The 25,481-nt window shown below is 37.9% G+C and overlaps 1 protein-coding gene across 1 annotated transcript; it reads left to right on the top strand.

Moving 5' to 3' along the window:
- Window positions 1–1,209: 1,209 nt before the first annotated feature.
- UBE2D3 (ubiquitin-conjugating enzyme E2D 3) lies at window positions 1,210–22,783 on the top strand. Its single transcript, XM_010586200.1, has 7 exons — window positions 1,210–1,254; window positions 14,375–14,438; window positions 14,524–14,555; window positions 17,168–17,245; window positions 18,096–18,201; window positions 19,581–19,674; window positions 21,275–22,783. Exons 1-7 carry the CDS (start codon window positions 1,225–1,227, stop codon window positions 21,318–21,320), a joined length of 450 nt encoding a protein of 149 aa, XP_010584502.1. The 5' UTR covers window positions 1,210–1,224; the 3' UTR covers window positions 21,321–22,783.
- The last annotated feature ends 2,698 nt before the right edge of the window (window positions 22,784–25,481 follow it).

Here is a 25,481-nt window from a genome sequence, read left to right as displayed (position 1 = left end):
GTCGCCGCCGCTGCCCCTCCGCCGCCGGCCGGCCCGGATGGTGCCGGTCCGTGTGCGGCGGAGGGGCTTTCGGTGCGATCGCGGCCCTCCCCGGGGCAGGCAGCCGGCCTCTCGGGCCGGTCTCTTCCCTCTGGCGTGCAACTTCTTTCCCGCATTGTAAGATGGCGGCGGGTTCGCCTAGTTCGGGCTCTTTCCGGGATCTCTCGCTTTCTGCAATAACATGACACACACACACACGCACGTCCGCGCTGCCGCCGACTCCGGAGCAGCTGCCGCGGTGCCATCCTCTCCTCGCGTTCCCCCCGCCCTCTACCCCGGGGCCGGCTCGGCCCTCCCGCCGCCCGGGGATCGCCTCGCCTGCCTGCCTGCCGCCTCGCCTCGCCCCCCGCGCCGGGCGGGAGCGCGCACCGCGCCGCCGCCGCCGCCTCCCCGTTGCACAATCGAAGCCGGGTGGAGTAACTTCGCGGCTAACTCGGAAAAAATGCCGAGGTGATGGAAGTTTTTTTGGTTTGTTAGTTGGTGGTTTGGTTTTTGTTGTTTGGTGGGTGGTTTTTTTTTTGTTGGGTTTTTTTTGAGGCTTTTTTTTTTTTTTTTTAAAACCTCTCCCAGGGAGGAAGGCTCCTGACCTGAGGTTGCGCTTGGGCTGCTTCAGGGTTTCTCGGCGGCAGCGCTTCGGCTTTGGGAATTGCTGGGATGTAATTGCAAACACGATGGGAGCGCAGTGGCGTTACCGGGAAGTCGCTGTTGATCTGTGCTCCTACGCGAGCTACGTGGAGCATTTACGTATTTCAAGAGCTGAGAGGAGTTTCTTGGTCATCTCATAGCCTGGCAAGATGGCAGAAAGTCAGCGTGTCCTGAAATCAGTGAACTAAACTTTGGTGCACAAAACACCTTTTATAGATGGTGTATAAAGTTTGCCACCTATTAGTATTACTGTAATTTCACATCTCTTTGGCAGTGCTTGTGGGTGTATTTTAGTCAAAGTGAGGTTATTTATAATTTATTAGTGAAAGGATAGTTCTGTTATCCCTGAAAATTTTAAATCTGTTCTGGATTAGTGGTAGCTAAATGGATTGTCTTTGAATTAGAGCTATGCTCTCACAAGAATTTCAGAACAATTCCTTTTGAATCTGCCATCAGAACTTGTTCCCCTGTATTAGTGGATGATATCATTTGAGTTGAAACACAGCTAGGATACTCCCTGGTATGCTTTGTCATCAGCTCATGCTTATGAAACATGTTCAGGCGCTGCAGGTAAGAATTTATTGTCAAATATAAACCAAGGCAAGCCCCCACTTTACGTAGTAATCTGGTGGTCAGAACCCTTAAGCGAGTCAGTGTGACTCTTGAATCAATAAGTCATCTCTTTGACTTGAAGGTTTGGGCCTGTTGTGTGCAGCCTCTTGTCCTGTATTGGTCCTTACGCTCTATGGCACTGTGTAGTAGCAAGCTTCTTCCTTTACACAGTGCTAGAGTTTAGGATTGGTGAGACGGTTGGGTTAGGGTTCTTTTTTTGCTTGGTTGGTTTTATTGGGTTTTTTGGTTGGGTTTGGTCGGTTTTTTGAAGGTGCTATTTTTAATCAGTTTAATCATTCCACGCTACAAGATACACTTCCAAATTCACATAGGGTTTACAGTTTTGATTTTGTATTTGCCAACCTGGAAAGTGATGTTTTGCTAGACTGAAACCATTGCTTGCAAGTTGCTTTCTTCCCAAGTATGGTTTCTGATATGAATGTTAACTGGGGTTGAGGCTGAAATCAAAAAATAGCAGGGCCAATTTTGTAACAGGGTGGTTGTGAATTTAGATTTTTAATCTTGCCAACCAGTAAAGCCAGAGAATGGCACTCTGTCACTGGTGAGCTGGGCTCCCCTGTCTTCCAATTGTAAGGTCACAGATCAGACCTTGAAACTCTCTGCTTCCTCGTAGTACGTTGTTGGCACTCGATCAGAACAGGCTAAAGAGAGACCAGGACCTCAGAACATTGTAATCACACATAGCTGATTTAGTCTGACTTGTGGTATTACCTGTCAGGACTAGAATTCATCGTCTCCTGCAGTAGATGACGTCCCAAATACACCAGCGAAGGTATTTTCAGTCTGTTTGGCTGCCTCCCTCTCTGTGGACTTGGATGTATCAAGCAAAATAAAATTCTTTATTGGGTGAATCAGACTTTCAGACTGCGTTAGTGTGTGTAAATTTAATCTGAAGTATGTTACACATTCAAAATACAACAACCCCTACTTAAAGCATAACTGGCAAATTCTACTTTTGGCTTGGAAATGAAAGCACAAGAGTATTCATGTGTTGTGTGTTGGGTTATCTACTTCTGGAGCAGCCTTTATAAAGCGCTCTTCAAACTGAAGTAGTTCTCAGGTACGTAGCCAGTCCCAGAAAGATTATGTTATGCTGGAGCTCATCACATCTGTGCCATCTGCCCTGAGGGTAGCCTGCATTCGATTGGCAAAACTCTGCTTTTATTGATACGACTTGCTTTGCACAAGAGTGGCAGTTTTGTTATAACAGGCAAGTGCTTTTGCTGTGGAATAATGTGAACCTACATCTTAATTTTAACTGTTTCCTTTCCTGATGATGAAATTTGCCCCCAGAATTCTTTTTTTTTTTTTTTTCCCGATTTCCAACAAATTCATGTTGATTTATGAGCTTGTATCTAAATGCTTGATACATGCTGGTGACATGTTGTGTTGGTCTGAAGTGTTGAGTGGTATCTGCTAAAAGCACATCCTATAATTGCTGCAGCATGTTGGCCCTTCCAGTTCAAGTGATGATGATCTGGTAGTAGGGAAACGTTTATGTAGGAGTAGGGAATTGGGAATGCATAAAATTGAGAAAACTTGGGAACATTACAGCATTGATACACATCCATTTCATCACTGCTATATGCATCCATTAAAGTGAGGTAGTATAAAAGACCTAAGCGGTGATCTTGATAGGCTAAAAATAGAATTAATATAGGAGATGTATGCATGAAATATCTTGTCTGTGAAATCCTTAAGAAAACTTGTGCCTGCTGTGTTTTATGTCCATTCGGTTAAGCATAGCACAAGTCAGCATCATTATGCCGGGGTATTTTATTAGAAAATCTTAAGTGGAGTTGGCATCCTGGAAGCTAAAGGCTGAAGGTGACAAAACCATTTATCACTACTTAAGTGCAGATAGAAGGCTTCCATTGACAGTGGTGGAGTGGAGACTAAATAACTATTTTCCTCAAGGCTATAGCTTCCAGCACTATCCCTAGATGTATAATTAATTGCAACTTTAACCCCCCTTCTCCAGATGCTCATAGTAAGAACCGCTACTAACCCTGGAGGCATCCATAATATTTTTCAGAGATTGGATGTAATATGCAGCAATGAACGCAGCATGGAAATCTGCATTAGTTTAACCAGAGATGTAGCTTTTGTAGAGGTGATTCAGTTAGTTATAAAGCCTGCTTATTACTTTTGTTTTAAACTGCTACTCTTTTCTCATGAACTTAGTGTGAAATTTGAAAAAAAAAATGGCTTAACTAGAAAAAGCTGTTTGGAATTAAGTTTTCTTCTCTGGATGAAACCTACAATACTTTTTTTTTGCAGGCAGTCTTGGATTTAATTTGCTAGGCTTACTCAAAATAGTTAAATAACTTCAAGTTACGTGATTGATCTTATGCTTTGAATGAATGTCCAGAAATAAGTCTGGATTTGTCTGTTTAAGGGCTCAGAAAGTTAAGATTAACTAACTAATGAAATGCAGTTAATGTAAGCTTAGTTAAAATGCTTTAAACCTTTGTGAATGTTCTCTGTCTGTGTTGAATTACCTTTTTTATTTTGGTTAATTCACCTTAACTATTTTGAGTATCCAGGGGTAGACTTAAGTCCTGCCTCAAGGAGATAATGCAGTGTGCAGCTATGGCACTCGGTGGTTAGAAGAGTCATGTTGAGCCAGAAGGCAGTGGTTGATTTTTAAATCATGAGATTTCAGTAATGGAGTTTGGGAAGCACTAGTATCAAAGAACTTCAGTGTTTTTAAGTCAGAATAAAATTATTCAGCATCAGACGAAAGCTGTCATCACTTAAATTCTGTTTAAGGTTTAGTTTATCTGAATAGTCAGAACTGACATACTACGAAACGAATTTCATTAAAATGGAAATCATGCTTCTTAATTAGGTAGGTTTGATACCCATATTCAAGTCTGGCATTTACTATTAAGGTCTTGGATGTGTTTTAAGAACCGGTCATTTTTTGAGAAAGGAAGATTGATGCTTCCTTGACTAGAAAGTCTGGACTGCAGTAACTTAAAGATTTCTCCTGTTAACTGGGCATTGTGCTTGTGAAACAAGTTCACAGTCAGCATAGATCTTTAAATGTGTGCATTGGAATGGGGGGGGAAAGGGGGATACTAATCTCACTTAAGTAATTTACAGAACTTCAGAGATCAATATTCCATTAGATGGGCACTTCTTGCGTACCTTAAAAATGGGAGTTCTCCAGTATGTTAAGGGTTTGGGTGGGATAATGTACAGCATAAAAAGGATGTCCAGCCAACATTTTCTTTACAATCATTCCAGCTTTTAAAGATCTGTTTTTGAAAGTAAGCCAATGCTTTTGCTATTATTCCCTGTGTGAGTTTCTTCTACAGAAGAGCTGATGTAGATCTCCACAGAATGAGCTCCCTTCAACTGCCTCCTCAGTGTGTAACCAGCTCTGAACCACCAATGCCCTTCTTTGCGCTCACGTTAATGGGTAAAGGAGGGGGGAAAGATGTAAACAGCTGTAAGTAGCAGCTGTTGAATACAGACCAGTAAACTGCCTCTTGCCAAAGGCATCTCTGTTCATTGTGGAGGCCACGTCTAGCCTAGCATCATCCCCTGCCCATGGATGTTTTCCGTGCATCCACGGGGTTGAACTGTTAAAGGAGAAAGGGGATGGAGGTTCTTAACCTTGTCTGAGATGTCAAGTGACAGCTGGTAAGGAGGAGTGGAAAAGGGTAGAACTTTTGTGTAACTCAGATTAGGGCATTGATATGTGATCTGTGATAAATCTTTCTGTTGCAAAAATTAAGGTTTTGCTACTTTAACTGTCTGCCCTGTGTTCTTGTATAGGTCCCTCCCCTTTGCATCAGAGCTGGTGGATGGGAACATGTGGTCTGCACTTCAGCATTAGGTCTGATATCTCAGTATAAGCTGACTTTTGTTGATAGTTTAGGCTAAGATGCCATAGCTTACATTGAAAAGGCTGAGTCCCAGGCACACGTTTTCTGCTGGGACTGATGTGATGTAGTAATCTGCCATATAATATGCAAATATGCAAATAGGCAAAAAAAATTGGGGGAAGAAGTGAAAGGAGCAGTGAGGATGTATATATGATTGCAGTCAGTAATGCATTTTTATATGCAGTTGCTTTTTGTCAAGTTTGCTTTATCAGAAGAGAGTCTTAAACTGAGTTGCACATTCTGGACAGTTTTGTAAACTTCCTGAGTCTAAATTTAATACCTCAAACTCTAAATGGAAAGTACAGGAGCTTTTTTTAAACAAAACTTTCTCTTCAGTGGGCTTTTTATGGGCCACTGATCTGATGCATTAAATGTGGTAGGTTTTGTTGGGGAAGCCTTGCAAAAAAAAAAAAAAGATTAGTTAAAGTTAACATTCACAAGTTTAAAATGGTGTTTATGCCTTTGGCTACTCTTCATAAAACACTTGGATGTAGACAAGGTTTAATACTGAGAAATGAGCCAAATAGAGCATTGCAGGATTCAGGACTAAAAGCTAAATAGATAGAGGGGATTTTTAAAATTTTGTTTAAACATTGTTCAGAGCCTTCTAAAGTAAACTTCAGTATTAAAATTTTGTGTAAAGGAAGCCTTTGTTCTGAACCTCATCCCTTTGAGATGTGATACAGTAGACATCTTCAAGATCTCCTGCAGTTTTTTTCCAGTGTAATTGTGATTTTTTTTATTCTGGTTTTAGGAAAGCAAGATGGGAGGATTGCGGACTGCTTTGCAAATGTTAGGGCCTAGTAAAAAAAGGAGGAGACAAATGTTTAATCCTTTCCACAAGCATCTGGACACCAGAGTTGCAAGCTGAACTTACTGCAGATGCTGAAGTGCTTTTGGTCTTCCTGATGGACGGCATGAGGACTGTGTAAAGTTCTCGGTTAACTTTATAGCGAGGTTTCTCTGTAACCTGGAGTTAGGTTGGCCAGGTGCTCATCACTTCTGTGAGCTCTTCCAAGAGCTCTTTTTGGTTTCTAGTAAATATGAGTGTCCTGCTTTAAGGCAATATTTCCTAACCTTTGCTGGCCTATTTGAGTAATAATGCCAGATAATTCTCTAAATCAGATAACTGCAAACTTTGTTTGTCCTTTTAGCCTTAGTTTTAATTTTTTTCTTGCCCTGAATAATATAGGAGAATCTCCTGAATGACAATTTGCCAGAAGAGCAATGGCCCTCCTTCGTTCCCCTAATTCAGGTTGCAGTCTGCTTATAAATACGTTTTTTAATACTGTTTTGGTTTTGCCTTTTAAAGACCCTTGTGGACATCAGTGTCCTGTAGATAGCTGAGCTGGAATTAAACTGTAAGAGCAGCTGCACTCCAGAAACAGCTTTTGATGGTGGGTTTTTTTTTTTTACACTCTGTTGGCTCAGTGTGAACTGATTTTGTGTGTAACTGTACCTAATCCTATAGACAGACCCTTAGTTTTGCATCTCTACTACTAGCTGTTCAAAACAGAACCATTATGAAGGGTAGTTATACAGAATAGCATAATATGACAGGATAATGGTACAGTTGTAGATAAACTAGTGTAATCATCCCCACATAGTTGTGTTCATAGACTATACCCATACGGTATATTGCAATAGCTTTCACATGCATCTTTGGATTCATACAAAACACGGACTGGTAAAAGTCAAGACAGCTTTTTAAAAGCAGAGCTGACTTGCAGAGTTCATTATGTTAAATAATTGTAGTCCAATATATTATTCTGGAATTTATCTAAACAATGAATTCACCACACTGATTACAGATGTGTTATTTGTTAGAATATGAATTTTATAACTTTCTGGTATATGGCCCTTCTTTCCATACATTTCCTTGAAAACATAGAGAATTCTTGTACCTTTATTCAGAAAGTGCAGGCTTACCGAGGTTAAGTGCCCAATTAAGGCTGCTTGTGTTCTGTACAAAAACTTGTCCCATACGCTACCAGTCCCCAAAGTTGGTGTTTCTGTAGGCTTGGCAAACTCTAGGAGGCCTCGATCAGATCAAGTCCAGAGCAGTGCGCGTACAGGTGCTGCTTCTGGTTGATGTGTCAAATGCTGGTGGCTGAGGTTCTGCTGTAATGTTACTGTGTCCGTGACAAGCTGCGGGGCAGTGTGTTGGAAGGCTCTCCTGTAATGCTGCCAGACCCCAGCATCTAATGAGTGTTAAGCTTGCATTTGTGTGAAATTGTCTATCACAATGCCAAAATCTCATTCCTGAGTGGTAGCCATCAGGCCAGAGTGCCTTCCTTTGAATATAAACTTCTTTCCAAGTGCATCACTTCACATTTGTCTGTATTGAATTTAATCTGTCCCTTTGTTTTTCTGGTCATTCCATTTCATTTAGCTAGGTGCATATTGCTGCTTCTCTTTTGGCCCATTTACACCAGTTAACTTTCTCTGAGGGCTGCATTATAGTCCTGGGTTACAGAACCAAAGATCAGTGTGGTTCTTCCAGGAAAAACGTCCAAATGAAAAGTATGCTAAGTTTCAGGGTCCGATACTCAAAAGCTTGGAAATGCCAGAATTAAAATACCCAGTTATCATTGAATGGATGCGTAGTTAACCAGTGCTTCACTTCACACTTTAGCCTTCAACGTACTTCAGTCAATGTGCATGGCCCTCATCCTACAATAAGCGTATGTGTTTTAATAGCTCTGTTACTTTGGGGGAATGGTAATTGTTACAATACCTCAGAACTGATGCATGTAAAGCAGTCAGATTTTCTTCATCTTCAGTAAGACAGCTGCTGTGGGTTTTGATTACTTTGGGGGGAACAAGCCATACCTTTGAGTTCAGAGCACAGCTATAGGTGTGTAGTTGCCACGTTTTTTTCTAAGTTTGTTCTGAATGTCTTTAGTGAGTGACCAAGAAAGCAAAGTTGGTAACTGAGCTCTTTTTCCAGTTGGATCTGTCCAGCTATAGCAGTGAACTCTGTGAAAGTTTGGAATACAACAGAGAGCCATTTTAGCTGCAGTAACTGAAATCTGCCGAAAACCATTACCTATGTTGTACACCTTCCAAATTTCGGAACAGATGAGAAGAGCTGTAGACAATAGTCTCATTCACAAAGGATGTGTACTGAAAGGTGGGTTCTTCGAAAAGATAGCATGTAGTCATTTGAGTAGTTTGTATCACAGTCCAAGCACACAAAGTGACTTAATTACAGTTGCACAGCAGTCTGGCATTTCCTTTCTTAAATGCAAGGCTTAAAACATGAATGTTTCTATGTTTGTCTCTTAATATACCATTATGATATTGTTGCTAGACATTGTACAAACAACATGCAGTGTGTAGCCTGAAAAATTTAGCACTGAAGGCTTGAGAAAGGAGAACCATGAAAAATAAAACAAGCAGAATAATCAGGATGGGGACAATCACAACTGTCACGTTCCTGGTCATGTTTTGGGTTTCTTGAAAAACTATTCTGTGCTCTTCGGCCCTCACTGTTTTCTGTGACGGCTCTTCATGTGTTTTCTCTGCATATTTGCTCTAATGTCTTTTTTTAAATGACAGGAACCTACATCTTTCTGTATTATGCACTGTCATTATATGTTGTTTTTATCTATTTATTAAGTGTTAGCCAAAAGGCCAGCTTGTTTGAAACTGATAATTTTCTGCTGGTTACACTTGTCTTGTGATGTGTATTGTGCCATTGCTTTCTTATTCAGCTTGGAAATCCACATTCAGTGTTCTTTCAAACTGTTATTTTCTGCTTCCAGGGGTAATTAATTTTCATGCTGAAACAAATGTTGCAAATGCAGGTGTGTGGGATGAGGCAGTAGTTCTTTGCTGGTTGACACTTCTTAATCTTCAAACAGGCTTAAATGTTCTTCCCCCTTTATAGCTGCTTCCAATCCTTCCTTCTTTTTTAAAGCTGTTTTCAACTGTGAGCTAATGAGTGAGACTAATGCAGCGATGAATTTTTGGATGCTTAGAGCTTGAAATAACCTGTTTGACATAGACAACATTAGACAAGCACTCAGATTTATAAATGTTGATTTTTTTTTATTTTTGTTTGGCTTAAGTGTTCTTTTTTTTCTGCTTTTTTTTATTTTATTTTTTATTTAAACTTCTGATTTAACTGCATATCACCTTTCATGCCCTCCAAGGTGGAATGAGTTATTGTCTGGAAACTTAAAGCAAATTAACCCCATTTTTTCCATTATGCTTTCTTGACTACAAACCAGAGAACTGCAGTATATCATTTTAACAAATAATTTTGTTATAAACCAATATTAAATCTTTACAAACCAATATTAAATCTAACTGTGAGTCTATGCCTGTGGAGGAAAATGAGTGATCTTCTGTCACTCTGTATTTAAGTCAGCTGCTACTATCATTAAAAATAATCCCTGGCTATTTCCAGCTTAAACTAGAAAAATGTAGCAGTAGTGCCACAGGGAGTATGAATTCTGACAAATGGGAAGAGAAGGAGCTGACTCAGATGCTGCTCTACTTGGTACCTTGCAAGAAGGCAGCTTGGTAGACATCAGGCTGTCATTTCTTACTGAATTTGCTGAGACCTGAAAACTTCTGTTAGAAAAGCAACTAGTTCCCTTAAGTATTTTCCTTCACTGTCTTGCTCATGCATATTTGGATGAGGTATCATTTGTTGTTCTTTAAATTTTCTTCATCATTTAAATGATTTCTGTAGTTTCTTAAGTAGCTGGTAGAGAGGAGTTGTTTGAGGGGTTTTTAGCAGCTTTTCTGTAAAAAAAAAAAAATTAAAAAACACTTTTGTGGGCTATAATAGGGTTGTAGTCCTGCATTTGTACTCGCATGTCAATGTTTTGGATCATCACTTGAAGCATAAGCCATATTTTCTATGTTAGTTATGATTATATTTGTGCAAAACAAGCAGATGAGCTTTTATAAGCATTTTTTTCTTGAAAATACTGGTTTATTTTTTTGGTTAGCTTTTTGATGAATTTACAGGGAAAGAGAAGATTAAGAATGGGGCTGTTTCACCAGTAAAACTATGTCTTGCTACAGTCTTATTGTGAAACTGGCAGAAGACCATGGTGTTGAATTTGTTTTAAAGCAGGTTGGTCTGTTGCAGTGACCGGTACTGATGCTGTATTTCCAGTTATCTCTCAGTTTTCCAAAACTCTGTTGTAAAATTGTACATTTATTGCTTCTTGTATATGCTGCATTACTGTTGTCCTCTTACAGTAGCATTTGTGCTTGCTCCTTAAACAGTGTTTAAATCTGTAAAATTCTAAGTGACTAATCATCCTTGTAGAGAGGTAGGAACTATCGCAACTTTATATTTGGAAACTGGGACACAGAAATGGAGATGTGCTGGAGCTGTACCGGAAGCCTCCGGCAGTGCCAGAGACTACTAGTCACAGTTGTAATTCAAGACTAATCCTTTCCGATAGGCATATAACACATCACTCTGAACTCTGAAATTTGGCTTATTGTTTCTATGTAAAGTCTTTGGAATTTACTTCTTGGAAATTTATATTTTTTTCTTAAGCCACCTGTAAAGTGAAAAACTATACCAGCTGATTCCAGAAAAATGTGGGTTCTACTTCGGGGATTTTTAAGAAAGTTTGGGATGTAGCTTAGTACCTCTTGACAAAGGAAAGCACTACTGAAACTGAATGTGAACAAAAAGAAACGAAGTTGGTGATAGTATTGCAGCAGAAGGAATATTAGAAGCGTAAAGCCCTTACATGTAGAGATTTTACAGAGCAATGGTTGGGAACATTTTTAAATTCTAAAATACTAGTTAAAATCTGCTTTGTAAAATGAAACCTAACATGGTCTTTACCTTCTTGGTCAGAAATGGGTGAAAGCAGGGGAATAATTATGAGCCGATTTCTTAAAAATTATTTTTTTAATCAACTCATGGAAATGAGGAAACTTAGTTTTGATGTCAGAAATATTTTTCAGATTAAATATTTTCCTGTTATAGAGTAGTTGCTCTAGATTGTTAAGCTGAGAAGGAAGGTCAGTCAGTTCGTGTTTCTGCTGCTGAGTGGGAAACTTTAAAAAAAAAAAAAGCTCCTCCCTTTCCTTGAATGAAATGCTTCAACTGCGCTCCAGATATCACAGCCCATGTGCCCCTGCTTGTTTAGTTTCCAGTTATTCCAGTTTGCCTGTTGGATACAGCAGAGTTGTAGCTTTCAGAAGGAGGCCCTTTTTAAAGCTACACAGAGAACTTTCCATTCCCTTGTTGCAAAAAGCCTCCCTCCTTTTGTGTGGATATGAAGTGTTGCACACTTAACAGGGAGACAAAATGGGTCTGGTGTTACTGTAAGCAGGCAGAGCTTGCCAGTGTTTGTTTCATGTTTGCCTGAGTTCTTCCATGACACTTCACACTCTGCTGAAGCAAACAGCTTTACTCCAAACTTTACTCTTCTGACCATAGTACCTAGGAGAAGCAAATACAAGCATGTGTGCCGCCTCAGCTTTTTTTCTTTCTGAATTCAGTGGGTAAATTATTTGCTCTGTGGTTGAAATGCTGAGTGGTTTACCATGTGTTCCTAACGTTACCGGTATTTTGAACTGCTTTGTTTAGCACAGTTAGGTTTTTTTACTGAAGTTTTTTGGCCTAGACAAAACTTTAGTCCTTTAGCTTATGAAAATAGGTGCTTGTTTGTTTTCTAGAACAGTTCCAGTGATTAAAATGCATAACTATATGGACACGTATTTTGAAACGATGAGACGGGAATAGTAAGACTCATGTGTATCAGCTTGTAAATTATTCTTAATATTACTGAAGGGGTTTTTTGCACAAATTTTTCACCGGGACTTATTAATACTTGTCTTACACTTGCAATCCTACTTATTTACTTTTTGAATTATTGTTATATTCTAATTTTCCTGCTGTGTTAAAACACTATTTTTGAGTACTGATTTCTTATTTCTCTGAAGATAGTAGTACCTTTTGAAAAGCTTTCTAGTCTAATGCATATACCTGTGACACTCCACTTTATGCTGATCTTTTCTTGTCCTTGTCTTCGTGCTACTAATTTTTGTAATTTTCATAAACTGCATAAAGAGCCTTTTCATAATTCTTAGTCCCTGTGATAGTTTAAAAAAAGTAGGATCTGATCATCTTCCCCAATTAATTCAAATAACCCAGTAATAACTACACAACTACATTGAAATAGTAATATTTGTGTCTTTCTGCTTATTCTATTGCTACAGCTTATTTTAAGGGACAAAATATCTTTTTTTTTCTCTCAGATTTTGGAAATGATTGATTATTCTTAGAACTGGAAAAATACATTTAGATGAGAAATAAGCCTGATTAACGAAACCTGCTGTATTTGTTAAATGGAAAAAAAACCACCAACCCACCCTGAAAATTAAAAAGCTTTTTATCTGAAGGTTCTTTTACATTTCTTGTTTGCGTTTATATGGATAAAACAAATCTAACTTAGCAAATTTTTCTAGAGGGTGCAGAACAACATAATATGTGATATTTCATGGCAGAAATAAGTCTATCACAGGGACCCCCAATAATAACTGGGGAGTGTAGATAAATGTATTCTAAATGGATTTACTGTGATGATCTGGAAAGAGCTGTTGCCCATGCTTCTAAATAGCAGCAGCAGTGAAATGAACAGTAATATTAACTTCATTGTGCCATTGCTTATCAGAACTGATACAATTCCATTTTATAAAACAGTCTGATTCCAGTGCAAAACTGAAATCTGGTTAATTGGAAAGTTCATCAAAATTGGCATGTGCAGGGAGGGGAAATATAGGACTAAGTTTTCTTGGTGTTTTTGAGGGGGGTGGTTTTTGGTGTGGGTTCTGGGGGATTTTTTTTTAATATATAGACTTCTACATGTTGAAGTAGTGTTATTCTCTCTGTGTTTGCAGGAGCTATCATCTTACCAAAGAACAAGGTGTTTAAGTTACAGGGAACGTAGGGGTTTTTTTCCTCATTTTGTGTTGGCTTATGCTTACTACATTTTTATCAAGTGCAGAATTTGTGAAACTTAAAGGATGTACGTTAGGATCTTCCCAGGCAAAACAATTAGCTGTCTGGTCCAAATATGCATGTTTCCAGCTTAATAGGTATGCCTGGGTTTCTTAAATGTCTGAAAAAGTAATGGAAGGTTCTTGTCTTAATGGCTTGTGTAGACTTGTAGCACAATAACTTGCGTGCAACTGTTGATATATGAGAGAGGGACTGAAGGTTTTCCCTTTTCTCATGATTTCTAGATGCCTTGACAAGTGCAGATTTATAGAAGCTCCTGAAGCCATTTTTAGATTCAAAAGAGAGCAGGGAAGAGGGAAGGTATCTGTTACATACTTCAACTGAAAGTATAACTTTAATTTTAAAAGACACTGTCCAAACAAGTAACTTGCAGAGTGTTTAAACAAATTAATGCTGAGTTTCTTTGATACTACACAAGGAATCCTCCATCTGAAGTTTCTGTTTTCATTCCCGCTGTAATGGAGAGAACTGTTTCTGCAGCTCAGTTATTCAGAATTTTAAAGGCATATTTGTCTCAAATGTGAAGTTTAAAATTAAAATTAAAAAATACGGATATTTTGCCTGATTCTAAGACTTGTCAGCCTCTCTAATTTTCCTGTCTACTTCAATCTGTGCAAGATATATCCCTGCTGGAGGTAGTGGGGAAAATGAGGCTGAGTTTCTGTGTCAGTTTGTCAGGTTGGTTTTTTTTTTTCTTTCTGTTCTGTTTTTTTAATATCAGATGTTACGCATATAGTGCTTTCTGTTTCATGAAGACTCATCAATTGCTTTCTCTCTTCTCACTTCAGGCTTCTCTCTAAGACTTGAATCCTTGAAAATCTTGATCAGAAAGTGGTTAGACTTTGCCCACTTCAGGCTGTGTCCCCCGCTCTCCTTTCTGTCACTTCTTCATTAGGGGTGTCTTTACAGTAGTGATATTTATTTAGAAAAGCATAGTCATTGTAGCTGTTAACCTTCATAGCTAGTTTTGGTGTTCGTTGTCTTTTATAAAGACACTTTTGGTACTGATCTAGTTGTTCTAATGGCTGTTATTGCACATTCTTTTGTGTTTGTATATGGAAAAACTATTAAAGGTTTTTGCTGGACATAAAGTGAAAAAGACTGAGTTCATTAGTGTTCCTTCTCTGAACAGTTTTGTTTGTTTTTCCTAAAGGAACTTAGTGACCTAGCCCGTGATCCTCCAGCACAGTGTTCAGCAGGTCCCGTTGGAGATGACAGTAAGTAACCTTAAGTTTTGTGTTCTACTCTGCTAACTCAAAGCATATCATGCATAGATAATAATGCGGAGTTTTTCTTTTGTAGTGTTTCATTGGCAAGCCACAATTATGGGACCTGTAAGTATCCTAATTCTTGTGATGTAATATTAAACTGGTAGTTCTTATTCAGGAGGAAACTGGGGGGTTTTGTTCTACTTTTTTTTAACTCCCCTTATCAGGCTTTAGTTCTAGAGGTACTCTTTACAGTAACAGAAAATGAAGGAGGGGGGAAAAAAATCAGGCTGCTGCTGATTATTTTATTGCTAGAATGTTTTATGAGGACTTGCATTTCAGCTGAAATGATCTCTAGAGCAATGTTAGGGATTACCACTTAATATCTAGAAACTTCATTTGCATTTAACTTTTTCTAAAGTTTGAATCTAGCGTGAACTTTGTACTAGGAGCTGGTCCCAGTGTCAGGAATTATTTGGGATGCTTTTGTGTGGATCTTAGAATGGAACAGGGAATCCTTGTTTGGTCTGGTGTCATGTACTGAGATCTTGAATAGTTCTAAGAATAGAAGGGAAAAAGTCACTGAAATGTGTGGCTCCAGTTATGACTGGAGGAAAAAAGTCTGTGTTAAATGTTCACTAAGCATCTGAAACCTGAATGTGACTTTTTCCTTGTTAGAATAAAGGCGGCAAATGTTTGCCTTTACTGAAAACCTGACCTGCAAACACTTGACATCTGGGGTTCTCAGGGCTGGTTATCTATATTTAGAAAACAGCCTTCTGTAACTTAAGACGACAAATACTGGATGCCAGGAGACCTGCAGCCACAATGTGATGCTTCTGGTGATGCTACAGAGTAGGAATTAAATATCAGTGATGCTGAATTGCCCTGACTTTATATGTAGCTACAAGTGCGGCTTCAGGAGATCGCTATGGAAAATGTGCTTATTAGAGGTTCACCCAACTGGAAAAATGGCTGTCCATTCCAAAGTCCCTGGTCCTCGTTGATTGTAACTAGGCGCCTCAAAAAGATAAAATTGTTTAATTGCTATATTCATGCTTAAATGGCAAGGAATGTTCTGCACTATATTGAGTATGATATTATGCGGCTGGTGTCTGCGTGTTCCTAAGGTATTAAACATGAGTTGATTTTAAATTGGGATTATTATTCTTAGCTTCCCTTTCTGGTTTAATAATGTACAGCTCCTTTTTTGCCATACAGTTTTTGTGGTGCCAAAAGGTCTGCTTTCCTGTTTCAAGATCAGGCAGTATCCTGACAGAAGTGTGGTGTTAGTAGTTCTAGTGCTCCTGTGGTGTTGCTTAGTGCTTTTAGTAACAGATGAGTATTGTAGAACCAGTCATCTGGCCTTCTGCCTCTGCAATAGGGTATTATACAGGCTGTGATTTTCTTAGATAGATGTAAGAGAGCTTGCATTGGTTTAACACATTCTAGGAGGGGTTTCTGTAATTGCTAAAATGTATCCCCAGAACAAGTGCAGTAAAATGGTTGCTTTCTGGCTCCTCCAGGCCTCACATAGTATCTGTTGACCAAATGCAAGAGATTATATCTTGATTGCTAGGTTTTCAGGAGAGACTGCTTAGGGTATAAACTACATGTTTTCAGGTTTTTGTCCCTTGTGTTGCAGGATTCCATTTTCTAGTATTTAACTAAGAAAGATGTAGTTATTTCCTCACATTGGTGAAATGTTCTTGCAATTAATATGAAAATTCAATTTACAAATAATTCAGGAGTGTGCTCTGTGTGTCTCTAATTCATTTTGCCTAGCCCTGAATCTGGAATTAAAAGCATTGTAGTATTCAGGTTAAACAATGAAATTGTTAGCTCTTTTTCAGAAATTTAGTTGTAGTTTCAAGTAAAAACTTCTTACAACTTTGTTCTCATAACTAGTAACTTAAGCAATCCCTATTTAGTCACTCTGTTTATTCTCTGCTTACTATCAGCTTTTTTACTTCCACATGTTGATTTACTGCTAATAGTTAATGCCTGAATGTATTATCCCCATAATTGTTTCCTTGGAGCAGGGAAATGTAAAGTACTCTTCCATACTAGATTACAGTGAATTTCTAATACAGAAAGGGAGGAAGAATTCACTTTAATCTTTATGGTTTTTTTTTCTTTGGGGGTGGGGTGTTTTGTTTTTGTTGAGGTTGGGGGTTTTTTTGGTGTGGTGTTTTTTGGGGGAGTGTTTTGTTTTGTTTCGTTTTGTTTTTTCCCAAGGAACAAGTTGTTGGCTCTGTATTCATAGGTTTTCTGCAGGGCTGAGCAAAGCCTAAACCAAGGACAGTATTTAGGAGGGAATGGGAGGCCCTTAGAGCTGTCCATGACCACTGTCAACTTGGGTGGTTATAACAAATAAGCTCCAAACACAGAACTTGAGGTTTTTGAACCTCACAGGACCCCAGCTCTGTTAACACTACTTCTTGGAGCTGTCTCAGAGGCACTTGGATGCTTTTGCCAAGTTGTCCTGAGTGGATTGTCAGAGAAGCTGTTTTCTATGAAGCATTAGCTTGGAGAGGTCCATACAGAAACTGACCTGTATGCGTTCTGTATCGCTTACCTTAGGAAGTAGTAATTGAATGTTAATTGCATCTCTCTTGTATTGGTGGATTAAAAAGTTCAGTTGTTTAAACAAATTTCATCTCCTTTTATTTGTTTAAAAACAACATCTTCAGTGTCCTAAAGATGATAATAGGAGAATTATTTGTTTGCTTTGACAGAATGACAGTCCATATCAGGGTGGTGTATTCTTCTTGACAATTCACTTTCCTACAGACTACCCTTTCAAACCACCTAAGGTAAGTATTGCTTTATCATTTGTGAAATAAGTGCTTTTTAAAGAACCAAGTGCAGGGCAGAAACTTCCAGCATCTGTGTTGTAATATTGTCAAGTTTTCACTTCTTTTCACACATTCTTACAGTATATTAGATGGCTAGGTCCCTCTCTGACTACCACAAGAATGAGTGTGTTAGCATGTATTTTTAGGAGCAAATTCATATATGTGAATTCTGAATGTCTTGGAATTATGTTTGGGTTTATTTCTGTTTTTCTTAATTGATAGGAAAACTCATTAGCTTTGTGTTATTGTAATACAATTCTTGCTGAGGGGACTGTCAAGTATTACAGAGTAGCTGTTTGGGTTGGTATGTACAAATGTGACACTATGGATAGGGATTAGTTTGCTGAGTGCCTAAAATTAGTGAATATGGTATCTGTTAGAATTTGGCAGTAATTGCGAAATACGCTTTTTTGGTAGCTTTATCAGCTGCTAGCATTGTCTTCTAATTTTCAGTCAATATGAAAGTGCACACTTGGAGTGACCGCAATGTTTGAAGTTCTTTAGATCTGTGATAGCAGTGTTACTGTGGTTCAGGCACTCTGTTGTGTCTTCATCATGATGTAGGCACCTGTGATTAAAATACAGCCTCATACTTGCCCTGTCTCTGTTTGAAATGGAATTGGAAACTGAGAGGTTGCAGCTTGGGTGCATTTCCATGAATTTGATGCAGTTTAACTGCTTAATCCCTTTCTTTTAGAGTAAATTCAGTTGACTGATAGCTTGACTGAGAAGAAAGGGTGATGTCATTGTCGTCACAGACCAAAACACACTCTTTTTTTTTTTTTTTTTTTTTTTTTTTTTGTTGCAGGTTGCATTTACAACAAGAATCTATCATCCAAATATTAACAGTAATGGCAGCATTTGTCTTGATATTCTAAGATCACAGTGGTCTCCTGCTTTAACTATTTCTAAAGGTAACTTGTGTGAAGGAGAAATGTTTCCATCTCATGTTGAATACTGTGCTTTTAGCTTTGATTGTCTTGAGTTCTTACCTGCCTCTTGATTTCCCTTACTCATTCTAGCCTGTGTTTTGCCAATTTGATAATGATATCTTACTGCGTATTTAATGGATATTTGTTTATTCTCAGACCTTCTGCTATGTGGTTGTTTAAGGCCTTGTCTGGCCACTTACTTGCTTCAGTATTCTTAGCAGAGCTTACTAGCTTGGTCCCAGAGGAATTTGCCAGCATTTGGATTGAAACAGGCCTGTGGTGGTATATTTGAGCTAAGGCTGAGAAACTGCTTGTTTGCAGCTGTCCATGTAGATACACACTTGCATGTTAATTAAGATTAATTTGTCAGTTTTTAATAATGAAATCTGCATAGTTTTTTGACTGAGTCTGTCTAGAATTACACAAAGAGTTATATTAGTATATCTCTGTGGTAGATGAATAAAAGCAAACTGTTATTGATACATGTTGCTTTCTGCCACTGTGCACTGGCATTGTATCACATTACTTCCTTCAGGAAAAATGGGTGCTGTGCTGCAGTTGAAGCTTTGTAGCTTTCCTCATTTTACTATAGTAAATAGCAGTTAATTCTTGAGTATTTTCCTGATGATCAGATTTCGTTTTGCGTCAAAGCCACTGGTCACTGTGGCTTCAAAAGATCCATCAAAGTGCTCCTTTGTCTATAGAACTTGTAATTCCTGTCTGTCCAAGGAGTAGGTTTGTGATTTGAATGTGGTTCCCTACATTTTAATGCTGTCACTATTGTTTTTCTTTCAAAGCTGCTGTGAGAGTAGAGGGTGAAGTCCTCATAGCTGCCTACAACAGCGTTACTGCTTTATTTTACAACATACATGTAGTTTTATCAGTGCAGATCAGGGTATTGCTATCTTACATATAACAGAGAAAGAATTCAGTCTGACTTTAAAAAAAAAATTTAGTTAGGAAATTCAGATTTTAGTGATTAAAACCATGGAATATGCTGGTCATCAGAATACGTGAAATTCTAGTTTTAGTAATTAAAACCACGGAATATGCCGGTCATCAGAATACATAATGTGCTTTTGTTGGCTGCTACATTGCGTCATAGTGCAGGGGACAACAGTGCTGTTCTCATGTGCTTACTGACAGCTGTAAGTATTGGGAAATAGGAAACAAATAGTTCTTACAAACTTCTAAGTCATTCTGGGCTTTTTATTTAGAGTAGGTTACAAATTTGTATATCAGAAAAAGGCTTTTTAGGTTCTCTCCTGTGCCAACACTGTGCTAATACAAAGATCTGTGCTCCATTGTTTCTGAGATTGTTGCTCCTATTTTGCTATTGAGAATTCTTTTTCTCTTTACAGTTCTCTTATCCATTTGTTCACTGTTATGTGATCCAAATCCAGATGACCCACTAGTGCCAGAGATTGCACGTATCTATAAAACAGACAGAGACAAGTAAGTACAGAGTTGCGTAAGACTAATATTTTAACAAACTTTCTAAGAGTGCATTGTCAGACAGCAATTGTGTTGAGTGAGCCTTTTGTGAAAATCTGGGATGCAGAGAACTTGCGTGTCAAAGAAGTACCTATTCTTGGTAGCGTGTAATTTAAAAACAAAGGGGCTTAGTATCTGAAATTGTGGGTTCTCACATACTGCCACTCACATGTGTGGCAGTATTTTATAGTATGTATTGCCCAGTTTTTTGCTTACCATGCATAAATAGAATATAGTTAGATCTTCGAATTGAGGAAAAGATAGCTTTGTTATTTTGGTGCTTTGTTTTGGTAGCGGCTTGGCCTTCAATTTTGGTGGTCCCCTTGAAAAAAAAGGCTACATAACTTTTTTCCTATCTCTGTTGAAACAACTTTTTTTTTCTTACTTGTTTTTAACATTTTGCACAGGTAGAATCATATGAAGTAGACTTTGTTTGGTTTATATATTTTTTTATATATATATTAATGCTAAATATACTTGTCCAATTAGGTACAATAGGTTAGCAAGAGAGTGGACAGAGAAATACGCTATGCTGTAGGGTAAGAATATCTGCACATTATGGTGCATTTAACAAAATGAAAACTTGTCAGCACTTGGGTGCTGCATGCTCAAAGGCACTGGATTGACTAACAGATAGTGGATGTACCAGTTACTGAACTTCGATATTTAACAGCTTGATCTCTGGTTAGTGTGAAATGTATTGGCTAGTCACTATTTCTCACAGATACTGCTCTTGCATGGCCAAAAAAAAAAAAAAAGATAGTATGAAATAATTACCAAGTTTTGAGCCAGCTTGTCAACTTGTTCTGGTAAGTATTTACCCAGATTTTGTCGGAGTTTTAATAAAAGTGGTGCCCTGTAATGAGACCTCATGCATAAACATGGCTGAATTTAGGCAATCCAAATTTCAACTTTTTATTACTCAGCAGTGTCTGTCTTCTACATATAAACTAGGAAAATGTATGGGGATTATGTTCTGCTTGTGTAGTTGAAAATTAACTTCTTACTGACAAGCATGGAGTTAAGTATAAACTAATTGTCAGCTCAATTCCTGTGGAAGTAGTGTACTTAAATATTCTTCTGACATACTTTTTTAAAATTATTTGAGCAGTATGTTCATGTGGAAAGAGAATATTTTTACTCTAAAATGGGAAAATAGACATTCTGTATCCAATGATATTATTAACCAAGTAATCTTTACTTATGGCATGTGATACTCTGTAATCTTTACCTAAGGACAATATTTAAACAAAATGCTCCCCTTGCCTCTCCCACCCCAGGTGGTCTCTGCTCCTTCCCCTTCAGTAGTTTTTCATAACAGACTTCTAGCAGATCTGCTTGTCTTGAATTTGAAGAGTTTCATATAAATTAGAGAATATCCTAGTTAGTCTAGGGAGGGATTTGTTCAGTTTTTTCAGTTCAAGTATATCTTAGTACAGAAAGAGACTTCTCTTGGTGTGAAGAGAATAGGGAGATGGGGATAAAATGGTACTTGATAATTAACTGTTTAGGAAATTGTCATTTTCATGCTGAGACTTACAATTCCTGGTTTTGTTTGCAGGTACAACAGAATATCTCGGGAATGGACTCAGAAGTATGCCATGTGATGCTACCTTTAAGTCAGAATAACCTGCATTATAGCTGGAATAAACTTTAAATTACTGTTCCTTTTTTGATTTTCTTATCCGGCTGCTCCCCTATCAGACCTCATCTTTTTTTATTTTTTTGTTTACCTCCTTCCATTCATGCACATGCTCATCTGAGAAGACTTTAGTTCTTCCAGCTTTGGACAATAACTGCTTTTAGAATCTGTAAAGTAGTTACACAGGAACAATTGCCCAAGATTCAGAATTTTTTTTAATGGAGCATGTGTATTATGTGGCCAATGTCTTCATTCTAACTTGGTTATGAGATTAAAAACAAACATTCCTCACTGCTCTAACAGATGCTGAAGATATCACCTGAAGGGGGGAGGGGAGATGGATGTTCAGTTTTCTCCCATCAAAGAAGTAACATTGCTGTAGCAACATCCATCTTGTTCCAAACCTTTCCAGTGTTAGAGAACTGAGGTTTTATTATATACTTTTGCTCATAACTGGTGTGTCTGGAGAATTGGTACTGAATCTATAGCATCAGCAGAACAGAAAATGTGATGTATCTTATGCATGTCAATAAAGGAATGACCAGTTCTTGTTTTACAGAGAATGGAAATTGGAAGTCAAACATCCCTTGTATTCCAAAATAGGGTCTAAGAACATTTTTGTAATTCATTTAAATTTTGTTAGGAGGCTTGGAGCTATTAGTTAATCTGTCTTCCAAAACACTGTTTAATATAGCACTGAATAAATGATGCAAGTTGTCAATGGATGAGTGATCAACTAATAGCTCTACTAGTAATTGATTTATTTTCTTCAATAAAGTTGCATAAACCAATGAGTTAGCTGCCTGGATTAATCAATATGGGAAACAAAATCTTTTGTAAAAGCAAAGCTGGTTTTTGTATATACTGTTGGGATTTGCCTCATTGTTTAACATCAAATAATGATGTAAAGTTCAATAGAGTGAATCTTTTGCCATTTTCAGTTATAATGCTCAGTCTGTTGCAGGTTGACACATTGTTCGGCCTGATGTATGCAGAATTAATAAGCTAACATAGTAGTGTAGCCTTAGTAGTGTGCTACACTTGGTGCTGGGAGCCCAGCGTTCAAGGATGGACTTGGGACCCAGCAGATCTGAAGTGGTGTATTGTGGAGATACTTCCTGATGCACCTGTGTTTGCTGACTGAGAATCTTTTTCTTCACCTTGTACACTTGACAGCTGAAAGATCTTAATGTGGGAGTAATGATGAGGCAAAAAAATATAAAATAAAGTACTGTTTTGATGTGGGAATTGTCATGAGGCTGTGTTGAAGTGACTTTACTATGTGGGATGTTCGTTACCATTGAAAAGGACTTGTTCAGCCATGCTGCCATTTACATTGATGACTATTTTAATGCAACAGACACTTTCCTCATGTCAGGTGACTAAACGTGAATAAAGACTCATTGCTATTGGATTTTTGTTCTACAAGAAACACTGTCTTGTGCCATTAGTTTATCTTTGCAGCAACAAGGGCATTATTAAACATCCGGCTCTCCTCTTTCCTGCCCTCTTCCTTCATATTTTTTTTTTTTTTTTTTTTTTTTTTTGGTCTCCATTCTTAACATCCATAGCTTCATTTTCTCTAGTCTTGTACTATCACTTTATTGTGCATCTGTGACTTCGCACTGGCACCACTTATGCACTGCTTATAGTTATGTACATTCTGATTCCTTGTCCCCACGTGGATGTGGAAAGCTAGATGTAAAATAAATGTTAAACCTTAATTTTTATAAAAATTTGAATATGTAGTTTGGACATGGTTTGTTCTGGTTCTAAACTATGAAAGTGAACTTATTTTAAAGTCTAGTTGCCTTGAAATTTAGAAACCTGGGCTCTCTTTAACAGCACGTGCCTCACTGAAATGATGTTCTGAAATGTGTTGATGAAGTTGCAGTTCATGCAGTGTTTCTGCTTTGCTAACTGAAGATTTTTGCTTACACCATTTTGCTGGAAAATTGGATATACTTAAAATACAACTGCCCGTAGCATTACAACTGAGGTAAAAGTTTGTATTTTTAAGCTTACAAACATGTTGCTCTCACCTTTTTGCTAATTATGTTAATTTGATGCTTATTACTTTGTCTTGGAGTCATAGCCACTGAAATCACTTATGTGATGAACTAGAATGATGTTTTGTGAGATGTAAGGTACCAGGCTTTATAAAACTCAAGGAGGTGTGGATGAGGGAGGGTCAGAGAAGAAGATAGTAAAATACTATGTGGAAGATGGAAATCTTGTTTGGACCATGACATATTTCTCTTGTACATCTGTAATGGTCCTTCTGTGATAATTTTCTGTAATTAGAAAGTATGTATTTTGATGAAAGAATGATGGGTGAATTTTAGATTTACATATGCATGCCAGAGGTCATGCTGAGACTTAAAATCTTATCTTTGTGAAGTGGGAAATGGCAAGTGTTTTGTCCTTGAAGCAGTCTCAGTGGTGTCTCATGCAGACTTCCTGTGGAAGTTATATTTGGGCGTGCTGTTCAAGTGGGGGGGCAAGGGGAGGAGCTGGTTAACATGAGCTAATGAGGAGATGATGAAAGAATTTAAGGACTTTTACCAAAACAAAAAGCTTTTATTAGTGATTACTTCAATGAGTAATCTACCTACCAAAACAAGATAGTCTAAAAAGTATGTAGTAGATCTTGATTACTATGAAACACGTGGAGGGGGGAAAAAAAGACTTTCTACTTGAACTTTATGTGAAAAATGAAGGTTTTGGAAAACACTGAAGTGACTTGTCCTGTCCAGCTCTGTTAAAATACTTATTTCAGGATGATAATAATAGCTTCAGAACACAGGGGCCAGCTCCATCCTAAAAGTCTTGGCTTGAACAAAATCTTTCTTTTTAATGGCTTTTATTTGAGAGTATTTATAGAAAACAAAGTGTCAAATCAAGACACTTAAATTTAACAAACATGTGACAAAGAAACTTACACTTCAGTTGTTTTCTGGAATAATTTTTTTTTAAGATTTCTTTCTGTGTTTAAATGGGGCTTGAATTTGACAACACGATTCCAGTCAGCTTGTTCAAATTGCACTTGAAAGTCTTTCAATGGTTTTAGCACATTTTTGAGTCTTTTCAGGATGCAGGAAAAACTTGATCTGTAGCATTGGTTAGGGATATTTTTTTTCTTTCCCTGTCTGCTGATGCATACAGCATCTTCTGTATTCGTTGAAAAAAAAGAGTATAAAACCACATTTTTACATGTGTGTGTAAAAACATTCTACTCAATTGCACCGTATGTAGTTTTTATATAAAGATTATAGATGCTAACTCTTTATGAGAAGTCTGGCTTTAAGCAGACCACAGCAGTAAGATGTGATTGCTAAGGAAGCATGGAGCTACAATCTGGCAAATGATTAAAAGACAACTAGCTAGTATATAGGTGTGCAGATGTACTATACCAGTCCTGTTGCTTACTCAAAAAGGAGCTAGCATTAATTAACAGATAATGGTTTAAACATTCACAGCCAGAAATGTTCTAAATAGCTTCATTTATTGTATTCTTTTCTGCAGCCTCCCCTCAATTGTTCTGTCTAGCCATTTTACTTCAAATCTTTTATTGTTATAAAAAATAGTGTTTTACAGTCAGCATCATCTGAGGCAGGTACCATAGATCCATCAGATGTGGCTAGTGATTCAGAAGAAATCTTCAGTCTGCAAGTCCATAGTAAAACTTAAAGCATAGTAGAAGCTGGAATTCAGCTGAAGATTTCTCGCTGTGTTTATAGGTGTCAAAAAAAATCTAAATTCAGTTTCTTTCCCTGGTTTGTGTGTAGTTTTATACATGAAAACTAGGCTAAGACAGCTGTCTCTGTTAAAGAGTTAAATGAAACAAATCGGCACTAGAACAATGGAATGAGATAAATAACCTGTGATTGATGAAGGATCTTAAAAGTATAAAGGTTATTTCACTAGAACACAGACTACACTAGTTCCTTCAAGCTTGAAAACCAAAGAACTGCTACTCAGAAGAATAATTCTCTTTATGCTGTTCAGTTGTCGGTGTCATTGGATGGATGCTATTTTACACTAGTGCTTTCAACATAAATGTAAAATGGGCATAAATTGGAGAACTGTTGGATTCAGATCTCAATAGGCAGTTGCATATTTAAAG

Source organism: Haliaeetus leucocephalus, unplaced genomic scaffold (assembly GCF_000737465.1).
Source record: "Haliaeetus leucocephalus isolate CR32 unplaced genomic scaffold, Haliaeetus_leucocephalus-4.0 Scaffold140, whole genome shotgun sequence".
Classification (NCBI taxonomy): Eukaryota; Metazoa; Chordata; class Aves; order Accipitriformes; family Accipitridae; genus Haliaeetus; species Haliaeetus leucocephalus.
Note: the sequence above shows the minus strand (reverse complement) of the source record. Positions and strands in the feature narration are given on the sequence as shown.